Source organism: Denticeps clupeoides, chromosome 20 (genome assembly GCF_900700375.1).
Source record: "Denticeps clupeoides chromosome 20, fDenClu1.1, whole genome shotgun sequence".
In the NCBI taxonomy this organism is placed as follows: Eukaryota; Metazoa; Chordata; class Actinopteri; order Clupeiformes; family Denticipitidae; genus Denticeps; species Denticeps clupeoides.
The window spans coordinates 466148-477718 of record NC_041726.1 but is presented as its reverse complement, the minus strand read 5'-3'; the positions used below and the strand labels follow the sequence as shown (position 1 = coordinate 477718).

Genomic DNA, 11571 nt, shown 5'->3' with positions numbered 1-11571 from the left:
TCAAAGAATATGATTCTCACAGTGCTCCTAGCGATCTCCAGGTGAGAGAGGGAACGATGTAGGAGGTGGATGATGGCATCATCCACTCCAATGCCAGGCTGGTAAGCAATCTGAAGCGGGTCCAGTGATGAGCTCACCATAGGCCGAAGCTGGGCCAGGATCAGCCGCTCCAGGGTCTTCATCAGGTGGGATGTCAGCGCCACCGGCCTGTAGCTGTTGAGGTCCTTGGGATGTGGAGTCTTTGGCACTGGTACCACACAAGAGGTTTTCCAGAGCTGTGGGACTCTCCCCAGCTTCAGGCTTAGGTTAAAAATGTGTGCCAACACCCCACACAGCTGATCTGCGCAGGACCTGACAAACCTTGAGCTTATTCCATCTGGGCCCGCTGCCTTCCTAGCTTTCATCCTCCTCAGTTCTCTCCTAACCTGCATGGTTGAGAGAGACAGGCTGGAGCCGTGTGCTGGATGGGTGCTGGATGCAGTGGTTGGGGAGGGGGAGCAGTCAGCAGTGTGAAGTGTAGAGGAGGTGTGAATAGAGGTGGGGCTGGGGGGTGTAGAGGAGGTATGAATAGAGGTGGGGGTGTCTGCAGCAGGTGTTAAGGGCTGCATCAGAGAGGACAGTTTGGGGGGAGAGTCAGTGGCAGATGAATCAAACCTGTTGAAAAAGTGATTCAGCTCATTTGCCCACCTCACATCCCCCACCGGCAGAGAGTTCTTTTCTTTGTGGCCTGAGATGGTTCTGAGGCCCTTCCAGACTCCACAGACATTGTTCTGCTGGAGATGGTTTTCCATCCTCTGCTTGTAGCTGTCCTTTTCATCCCTGATTAGTCTTTTTAATTCCCTCTGCACCCTTTTCAGCTCCTCCTTGTCTCCTGATTTTAAGGCCCTCCTCTTCTGCTTGAGGACGGCCTTGATTTCTGTAGTAATACAGGGTTTTTTGTTTGGGTAGCACCGTACAGTCTTGGTGGGTACGGTGTTATCCACACAGAAGTTTATGTATTCAGTAATGCATGTCACAAGGCTGTCGATGTCCTCCCCAAGGTTGTCACACAGCACCTCCCACACAGTCAACTCAAAACAGTCCTTTAGAGCCTTCTCGCTCTCCTCAGACCATCCCTGTACTGTGAAGGTGACTGCTGGCTCCCTGCGCTAAGGGCTCATACACTGGGACACGGTGCACCAGGTTGTGATCAGATTTTCCCAGGGGAGGGAGAGGTGATGAACTGTATGCCTCCTTTGTGTTGGCATACAGTAAGTCCAATGTTTTATTGTCTCTGGTGGTGCATGTCACGTACTGGGTGAAGGTGGGCAGTGTGGAGTCCAGTGACACGTGATTAAAGTCACCCGATATTAAAAACAGAGCCCGTGAGGATTGTGTCTGCAGTCTGCTGACCACAGAGTGGAGAGAGTCACAGGCTGCCTCCGCGTTGGCCGAGGGGGGGATATACGTCGTTATCGCGATTACATGTGAGAATTCCCTGGGGAGGTAGTATGGTCGCATGCTAACGGCTAACAGCTCAATGTCTCTACTGCAAAGTTGCTCTTTCACAGTGGTGTGCCCAGGGTTACACCATCTGTCGTTCACAAACATTGCCAGTCCCCCTCCTTTCCTCTTACCGCTCTCCTTTGTTCTGTCCGCCCGCAACAGCTGGAATCCGGGCAGAGCCACGTTTGTGTCCGGTGTTACCCAGGTCTCCGTTAGCATCATGATGCTACACTGCCGGAATTCCGTCTTGTTAGCGCCATCGTGACGACGAAATGAACAGGCCTATGTCGACACCTGTGACGTCTGTGCCCGTGCCAAGATTTCAAACACTCCTGCTGTTGGTCCCCTGCACCCTCTTCCCATTCCTCATTGTCCCTGGACCCACCTTGCCTTGGACTTCATCACCAGTCTCCCCACGAAGCCAACGGAATGACCACCATCTTGACCATAGTGGATCGCTTCTCCAAGGTCTCCTCTGCCACAACTGCTGACAACGGGTTCCCCCAGGACATTGTCTCCGATCAGGGACTCCAATTTGTCTCAGCTGTGCGGCTGAATCCCCTCACTTACCATCTCCAACTCCCACCTAATATCCGTGCCCATCCTGTGTTTCATATCAGCATGCTGAAACTCTTCATCACGTCATCCCTTCATCCACGGGCTCTGGATCTGCCACTGCCATGAATCATCGATGGGGGACGCGCTTACAACGTCGAACACATCATCGACTATCCTCGCAGGGGTCGGGGGGTCCAGTATCTGGTGCACTGGGCCGACTATGGGCCAGAGGAGTGTTCATGGATTCCGAGTCCCTTGACCCATCCTTGGTGACAGAGTACCGACAGCGTACCGATTACGCTCCGGGCCATTGGGGGTCAGCTCTGGAGGGGAGGGTACTGTCACATGATTCCATCCATGTGACCGGGAACAACAAGGTAACATGACTCCTATAAATTGGCAAGATGGCCACTGGCAGCCGCTCAGTCATTGATTGACAATCCATTGATTGACTTCATCATTTCATCCCAATATCATTAGATGCTTTATTGTCACTATACAAGTACAGCAAGATAACCAGCAAATGCACATTTCATCTAGTTTAATTAAATAAAACATACAGGTCCAGAATATAGATGGCGAAATATGTGTGTGTGTGAAAAAAATATATAAAATTTAAAAGCTGTAAATGAATAAATTTTAAAGTTGAAGAGCAGTAAAAATGTAATTCCCAGGCCGCCGTTGACGTCTCTGTTGAGGCGGGCTGTTTGGCCGTAATTGGTGTGTGATTTGCTGGAGGAAGCGGGGGGTTGCGGCGGACCGGCCTCCTCCCGCATATAAATTCTCCAACTCTGGCATTTTTCTTCCTCTTTCTGTTACCTGGCGAAGGGGAGCAGCTGCGTTGGAGTGAACTCGTAACCCGGTAAGTCAGCATTACTATAATGCAGCAAAACTTTTTTTGGAAAAGTTTGATTAGATGCAGTGTTAAGTGAACAATATACACACAAGCAAAACTGCACTGGCCGCTTCATGACTGCAAATCATGGCTCTAGGCGATGGTTACTCCATAAACTCTGACCCCGAGGAGGACTGTGAGGAGACCGACCTGCTCTTTAACAATGACATGGAGCCGGCTGTGAAGGAAGCAGGTACGTCCTTAATCTTCCAATGAAGTGGCCTTACAGAAGGAAACAATAATATCTGTATTTTTCTGGTATGTTTCACAGCAGCTCCACAGTTATGCTCAGCACGATACAGTCTGGCTCTCCTGATGTTCTTCGGATTCGCTGTGGTATATGGACTCCGCGTCAATCTCAGTGTTGCCATGGTTGCTATGGTCAATGACACCGAATCGCATCAGTCCCTCAACAGAAGCACCGGGCATGAGTGTCCGGCACATTCCGACAACCGTAACAGCAGCAAGAACACAGACGGGCCGGATGGGGTGAGAACTCCTCCTTTTTTTCATGATAAATATATTATGCATTTATATTTAAGGATTTTGGTAGACGAGCGACTTACAACGTGCTTTCAAGTTACCATTGATGAAGTGATCAGTTGTGGTTCATTAGGACCTCCAAATATTAATACAATCTTATCCACTCTGTTGTAGTTGTAGTTTATGCTTGTTGTTTGTTTCATGCTGCATTTTATTTAGTCTGTTGTCTTGTTCTAAAACTTCTGAATCAGATGTTTTTCAGATAAAAATATGTCTACTTCTTTTTGACAGAGTCCACGCTATTCATGGAGTCTGGAGACTCAGGGAATGCTGCTGGGAGCTTTCTACTTTGGAAAAATGGTCACTCCGATCCCGGGGGGCTATCTGGCTGGTCACTTTGGGGGGAGAATTTTCCTGGGAGGGGGCATCCTGGGCACAGCGGCTCTCACCCTCCTCACCCCTTTAGCTACTCAGCTTGGCATCTCCTGGCTGTTTGCTTTGCGTGCGTTGGAAGGCTTTGGAGAGGTAAGACAACATTTTACATTGATAGCATCTGGTAGACGCTCTTATCTAGAGGTTGAAAACAAGTTGTGCTGGATCAGCTGAAGAGGTCAAGTAGCACTTAGAGGCAGACCAGCCAGAAGTGAGTTACAGATGTCCAGTTTGGGGACGTCATTTGCATAGCAGTGGTAGGATAATCCATGCAAGAATATGACCTCACCAAGGGATTTGGTGTAAAGTAGAACAGGAGAGGGCCAAGTGCTGAGCCATGAAGGAGACCAGTAGAGAGCTGCAGACATGATCCCTTTCCATGTCACCTGACGAGATCTTTCATCCAGATAAAAATCTATTCACTGTCATGCTGAGTCCCCAATTCCAAAGATGCTAATGATGATCAAGAGGGTCTTGTGCTGCTGAATGGTTCAGAAAGATTAGGACTGATTTTCTATTTATTTGTCTGTCTGTCTTTTTGTGATCCATTATCCATTGACTGGGTGTGGCCCTGAAATGGAAGTAGGCAGTATTTGCAGCATTCACATTTAAACACACTGATATGTAAATTCAAAGCCCTGAGGTGTTCTGAACCACAGCAATTATTTACAAGCTGTTCTATGTCTGGAATCTTGATTGGGAACAACCAACCACACAAGTCAAAATTGTTAAAATTCCATAAACTATCCTTTAACTCCAGGGGACATTACCTATAATTTGTGCATGTAAGTTGCATACTAGGGTTCTTTTTAGACCAAACCTTGAATATAACAAGATGTAACCCTCACCTTTATTTTGTCCTGACAACAAGGCGGAAGAGTAAATTGAGCTCTTGTAGGTAGAGATGAAAAACCCCAGTGCAGAGAGAAGGTTGGCGAATTTCCACCATTTTGATTTACAAACATGAACCGGCAAGATCTGGAGCCGGTGGGTGAAGAGGTAAAGTGAAGAAGCTCTTGACACGACTGATGTGGAAGACGGGATGATCTAGGATTGTAGGTTGGAGTTGAAGATGGTAGGTGACAGGGTTGAGCCGGCTGAGGATCTGGAATGGCCCAATGACACAAGCAAACAGCTTGTGTGACTCTGTCAGAAGTTGGAGATCTAGAGTGGAGAGCCACATGTGCTGACCCACTTGAAAGCACAATCGGCAGGGATGACGTTGGTTGCTGCTGGGCGGAGGTGCGACTAGCGCAGGTTGATATCCATAGCAGGTCTCGAATGGGCTGAGTCCTGTGGCAGAAGAGACCTGCAGATTGTAGGCTTACTCTGCCCAGAGAAGGTACCATGGCCAGGTGCATTGATGGTCTGGCACAAAGCACCGCAGGTATCGTCTCAGTTGTTGGTTGGCCTTCTCTGCCTGGCCGTTTGTTTGTGGATGCTAGCCAGAGAAGAGACTGCAAGTGGAACCAATGAGACAGCAGAATGCCTTTCGGCACAGTCGAGACGAATTGGGGTCCCTGGTCCAGAAGGAACCCATGGAGGCAAACGACATGTTGAAGAATCAGGTCAGCAGTTGTGGCAGAGAATGGCAGACCAGGCAGGGTGACCCAGTGGACCGCCTTAGAGAAATGATCCACTATGATCGGGATGGTGTTAAGGCCGTCAGTATGAGGTTTATGGCGAGGTGGGTCTAGGGTTGGTGAGAGATTGGGAGAGGATGTAGGCTGGATGATGGCTGGAGAAGTTAGTGTCTTGGCCCGAGCTCACACCTTGCAGGTGATGTAGGCCTGTATGTCCATGGCCAATGATGGCCACCAGAATGCAGTGGTGGCCTAGCGGTTAAGGAAGCGGCCCTGTAATCAGAAGGTTGCCGGTTCGAATCCCGATCTGCCAAGGTGCCACTGAGGTGTCACTGAGCAAAGCACCGTCCCCACACACTGCTCCCCGGGCGCCTTTCATGGCTGCCCACTGCTCACTCAGGGTGATGGGTTAAATGCAGAGGACAAATTTCACTGTGTGCACCGTGTGCTGTGCTGCTGTTTATCACATGTGACAATCACTTCACTTTGGATGCTCTAGTAGGTGCATGAGTAAACTCCAGCTAGTACAGAATGCTGCAGGTCTAACTAGAACTAGGAAATCTGACCACATCACCCCAGTCTTACAATCACTGCACTGGTTACCCATCAGGATTGACTACAAAAAAACTTTTGACCTATAAAGCCCTAAATGGTCTCGCCCCACAGTACCCAAATTAACTTTTAGTTATTTACAACCCGCCACGCCCCCTTCGATCAACGAGTGCAGGGTCACTACTGGTACCAAAAGTACAGAAGGTCACAGCTGGGAGCAGATCTTTCTCATATAGAGCAGTTGTGGAACGTTCAGTGTCCGGGACTCAGACTCAGTCTCAGTGTTTAAATCTAAACTGAAAACCTATCTGTTTTTTTCTGGTCTGTTAAAGTCCCAGACACAGTGTCAATTATAAAGTCCACTTTATCACACAGTCCCCCTGTTAGACACAGACAGTGTTAAATTCACCCTAGTTAGGCTGTTCTGGTTAGAGTACCGGGCCACTGTAGCACCAATATACCACTATAACAACATATTTCAGTACCAGTCGTACAATGCCACCATCTGCCGCTGCTTCTGTTTGTTCTCTCTGAGACACTGACTCAAGCGCACAGACTACTGGCAGACCCCAGTGAAAAGACTAGCAGATAAATCCTGGTTCCTGGCAACTGCTAAACGAGGACTTAGCATGAAACGAACCAGAGGGTCACCACAGCCACCACCACCGTAGCAACTAAAGCTACAGGGATCTTCAAATGGACCAGTAGCATCATAATGGACACAAAATGTACACCATGACACTGGACTACATTTTGGACTTCTCCACCTCTACAACTGTAGGACTTTTTTTTTCTTATTATTGGACATTAACAAACCCTGCACTGAAACCACTTGCAGGCTCACTCTACCCTGGAAGGGGGTCCCTCTCTGTATCACTCCTTCCCAACGTTTCCTTTCTTTTTTTTCTCTCTCCTAGAGTTTTTCCTTGTGTGCAGAAAGGTCAAGTGTGGGGGGTGTAGGGCTTGTCAAAGCCCATTGAGACATACTGTATGAGATTATAGGCTATATAAGAAATAAACATTGTTGATGTTGTTGTTGAAAGAATGATATCATGGAGATCAATTAGTTTTTCTCCATAGGGTGCCCGGGCACAGCCTTACAGATAGGGTGAGGAGCTTGGACATTCAGGAGGGACTCAGAGTAGAACTGCTGCTCTTCCACATCGAGAGGAGCCAGTTGAGGTTGTCTTGGCATCTGGGCAGGATGCCTCCTGGACGCCTCCCAAGGGAGGTGTTTCGGGCCTGTCCTGCCGGCAGGAGGCCCCTGGGTCGACCCAGGACACACTGGAGAAATTATATCTCCAGTCTGGTCTGGAAATGCCTTGGGGTCCTGCCGGAGGAGCTGGTAAAGGTGGCTAGGGAAAGGGTTGTCTGGGATTTCCTACTTGGAATGCTGCCCCCGCGACCCAGACCCAGCTAAGTGGAGGAAGATGAAGATGAAGACCTTAGTGAACATAATAAAAGTCGCCTGGGAAGTAGAGACGGAACTTTGCTCAATGGTGGGAATCTAACTGGCAACCTTCCGATTGCTGGTTTTCCTTACCAGCTAGTCCACCTCTACCTCTGAATAAACTGAATAATTCCAGAATAGCATATAAGACAAATGGGTTACCCGTTCAATCATGTGAATTTTTAATTTTAGGGCGTGACGCTCCCTGCCATGATGGCCATGTGGGCTTGCTGGGCACCTCCTTTGGAAAGATCCCGTCTCATGACTATATCTGGAGCAGGGACAAGTTTTGGGGCCTTTGTAGCCTTTCCAGTCACCGGCATCATCTGTGAATCCCTGGGCTGGCCTGCTGTCTTCTACATTTGTGGTAATGAACATGTTAAATAATTTAACTTTTAACTTTCACTTTATATTTCACTGGTCAATTGGCTATTAGTTATAATATTGGCTATAAGTAATCTTATTTCATCCTTATGACTTTTATTTTAATTTATTTTGTGAATCAACTATCCTATTACTAAAGATTTAGGATTGTCTCCCAGTTATTTCTCATTTTAGTTTACCATCGTAGTCATCATGCTTTACCATGTATAGTTTGCTCTGAATTTTACAGAGACAGTCAACCCTGTTTTACTTTTAGCCTAAAATAAAAAAAAATCAATATGCATTGTTATATGTGAGATGTAAATGATTTTAATAACTTGTATTTTCTATATGAGCCTTTATATTATCTGGAGTTTAACATTTTTACTCAGTTGTACAAATGACAGTTTTTCTTCATGTCCAGGAGGTGCTGGATGTCTCTGGGCTGTATTTTGGTTCGTCTTGGTGTCAGATGATCCACGCACTCATCCCCGCATCAGTGAACCAGAAAAAAATTACATTATCAATTCCATTGGTTCGCAGGTATATTCATTAGGGGGAAAGGTTAAATGTCGAGTTTAGACCTGACTTGCACTCTGTTCTTCAGGGAAGTGCACATGGCTGGTCCATCCCTCTGGTTTCTATGATGTTTTCTGTACCTCTGTGGGCGATCATCATCTGTCAGATGTGTTCCAACTGGTCCTACTGCACTTTGCTTACCTCACTTCCAACATACATGGACAACGTGCTACATTTTGACCTTCAGCAGGTGACATCAGTGTTCTTTGTTCTTCCACTTGCACTGTGTCTTTTTTGTGCGTGGTGAATCTCCAAAGCTTTGCATACTCGTCCCTCTGTGCACTTGTATATGGTGAGATGACAATAACGGGTGGTAGTAGCCTAGTGGGTAACACACTCGCCTATGAACCAGAAGACCCGGGTTCGAATCCCACTTACTACCAAGTGTCCCTGAGCAAGACACTTAACCCTAAATTGCACCAGGGAGACTGTCCCTGTAATACTGATTGTAAGTCGCTCTGGATAAGGGCGTCTGATAAATGCTGTAAATGTAATAAAGTGAACTTTGACTTTGAAGAATCTGGGTGGCTTGTGTTGGTAGATAAGGGCAGATCCATCTGATATTGTAGAGAAGGAATCTACATCAGCAGGATAGATTGCTCATGTGAATCGAGAAGGAGAGTTGGTTGTCTTTAGTTACTCCAAGGTTGAAGCTGCAGAAGGAGAGATCTGAGAGTTGTTCAGGTACATAACAAGATCCTGATGTGGTAAAGAGTCTGCTAGAATGTATATTACTTTGGTTCTGGTGGGATTGAGTTTTAGATGATGGGCTGCCATCCAAGATGAAATGTCAGTAAGTTATGCAGATATTTTGGAAGCAGCGTGTAGATCTGAGGGAGGGAAAGAGAAGATGAGTGGTGTGTCGTCGGCATAGCTGTGGTAGGATAATCCATGTGAGGAAGTGACCTCATCAAGTGATCTCGTGTAGAGGGAGAAAAGCAGAGGACCGAGGGGGGACCTTGAGGGACACCAGAGGAGAGTCTATGTGAAGCAGATATGGATCCTTTCTAAGTCACTTGGTAAGATCGCTCATCAAGGTAGAAAGCAAACCATCTCAATGCTGAGCCCCGAATTCCAAGTCTCTTAAAGATGGACAGGAGAGTCTTGTGGTTTACTGTATCAAATGCTGCAGAGAGGTTGAGGAGAATAAAAACAAATGTTTTGCTGATCTTATTGCATGTAGCTTCTCAGAAACAGCCAGAAGGGCAGTCTCTGTAGAATTACCATTTCGGAACCCAGATTGGTTTTTATCTAGGAGGTTCTGAGACAGATGAAGTAATAGCTGATTGTAGACACAGCGCTCAAGGACTTTAGAAAGAAATGAGAGAAGAGAAAATGGTCTATCGTTGATGTCTGCAGGATCAGAAGTAGGTTTCTCTAGAATTGGAAGAACTCTGGCTGTTTTAAAAAATATTTCTTCTACGCTCTGTTGGAAGATAGAGGACAGAGATGATCCACAGAAAGGGAAAGTGAGGAGAGAAGAGTGTTAGTGGTTGTTTCCAGATGTAAGGACAAGAATGTGAAAAGAGTGCAGGAAGATACAGATGAAGGTGAGACAGAGTTAAGAATATGTCAAATGAATGCTGGATGGTCTTGGATCTGATAAGTAGAATGAGGGTGAAGAACATAAAGTGGTGGTTAGAGATGTGAAGTGGAGTGGAAGAAAAGTTGGTTGGTGGAGAGTATGACCCTACAAGTCGGATTAGTTGAGGCGTTTTCTCCACACAACAGATTAAAATGTTGGTCTTTCTCACCTAAGGTTGTTCATATTGATTTTGATAAATTTACATCGATATTTCTAAGCTATGAGCTCTGAAATAGTGAAACATCCAGAATTTGTTTATTGGCGCTCCTGTTGACACCGCATTCATTTCACCTTTTTCTTTCCCTCTACATACAAAAAGAATTCCTTCCTCTCTGCGCTTCCTTACCTGGGCGCCTGGCTGTTTTCCGTCCTCTCAGGTGTGGTGGCAGATCACCTCCTGGAGAGGGAGGTGATGAGTGTCACTGCTGTTCGGAAGATCTTCACTCTTGCAGGCAAGTTGGCTCAACTTTCACTTCACATAAAGATCTTTAGACCATTCTTCACATAGACCATTTCAAGAAGCAATTACAATGTTTTTTTACTCTTACTGGCCTATTTCAAATGACTTAGTAGATATTCACAACGTCCCTATAGAAAAACCAAAACCCATAGTCTAAATTTGTCAAAAAAATGGTTCTACAACAACCATTCAAGTGATTAACACACTCACCTATAAACCAGAAGACCACAAAATCGCTGGATTAAACAGCAATTACTACCACTGTGTCACTGAGCAAGACACGTAACCCAGAGTTGTTCCAGTATGTAAATTTCCGTCTATCGAATAAGATTCTTTAGTAGATGAATGAAGGACTACAGTTTCAGACAAATGTTCTTCTCTCCACAGGCCTTGTCTTACCAGCCGCTTTCCTGGTGGCCGTGGGCTACACCCGGTGCAGCAGTGCCCTGGCTGTGACCTGCCTCACACTGTCCACAACCTTATGGGGCGCCAGTGAGGCAGGGGTCCTTATCAACCAGATCGACATTGCACCTCGGTACTTGTCCGGTGTTTGACCTCCTGCCATTTTCATCTCTTTTCACCCTAAATTTGACCACATTGTCCCCACTTTGTAGTTATGCTGGCTTTCTTCTGGGAATCACAAACACTTTTGGGACCATTCCTGGTGTACTTTCTCCCATTGCTGTGGGCTACTTGGCTAAAGATGTAAGCATTCATAATTTCCTGGTTTTAAGGTTTAAATCTGACCTGGAAGTTATAACTTAGACCCGTTTTTTCCAGCACTCCTTGGCCGGTTGGAGGAATGTGTTCCTCCTGTCTGCTGGAGTTAATGTCTTTGGGGCGCTTTTCTTCCTGGCACTTGGCAGCGGTAAAATCCAGAGGTGGGCAGTGGAAGAGGAGCTGATAACTGATGAAGAAATGATGGAGCGCTGATACGACATTTATTAATACTGTCACGGCCAATACACCTCCAGCCCACCAGAGTGCCAGACCAGCCGGGGAGACGGCAACCCGGAAACGGAAGTGAGAGCGGGCAGCGGCAAGTATAAAAGCTAGATGACACTGAGGAGACACTGCCCACTCTTTGATGAATTTATTTCCAGAGACGCCAGCCCTATTTCCCCACGCTCTACTGATTAGAGATCC

General features: G+C 46.7%; 1 protein-coding gene across 1 annotated transcript; it reads left to right on the top strand.

Annotated features, from left to right (window-relative positions):
* Positions 1-3025: 3025 nt before the first annotated feature.
* On the top strand, positions 3026-11358 carry LOC114770581 (sialin-like). The gene is made up of 10 exons (XM_028964619.1): positions 3026-3131; positions 3210-3427; positions 3713-3946; positions 7631-7805; positions 8226-8344; positions 8409-8570; positions 10285-10417; positions 10813-10960; positions 11040-11130; positions 11206-11358. Exons 1-10 carry the CDS (start codon positions 3026-3028, stop codon positions 11356-11358), a joined length of 1539 nt encoding a protein of 512 aa, XP_028820452.1.
* The last annotated feature ends 213 nt before the right edge of the window (positions 11359-11571 follow it).

What these genes read in the sequence shown, in the direction of transcription:
- LOC114770581 (XM_028964619.1), top strand. Translation starts at nt 3,026, where the DNA reads ATGGCTCTAGGCGATGGTTACTCCATAAACTCTGACCCCGAGGAGGAC. An exon ending in TGCTGTCTTCTACATTTGTG is followed by an intron (nt 7,806 to 8,225) that starts GTAATGAACATG and finishes CTTCATGTCCAG; the next exon opens with GAGGTGCTGGATGTCTCTGG. An exon ending in TCAATTCCATTGGTTCGCAG is followed by an intron (nt 8,345 to 8,408) that starts GTATATTCATTA and finishes TCTGTTCTTCAG; the next exon opens with GGAAGTGCACATGGCTGGTC.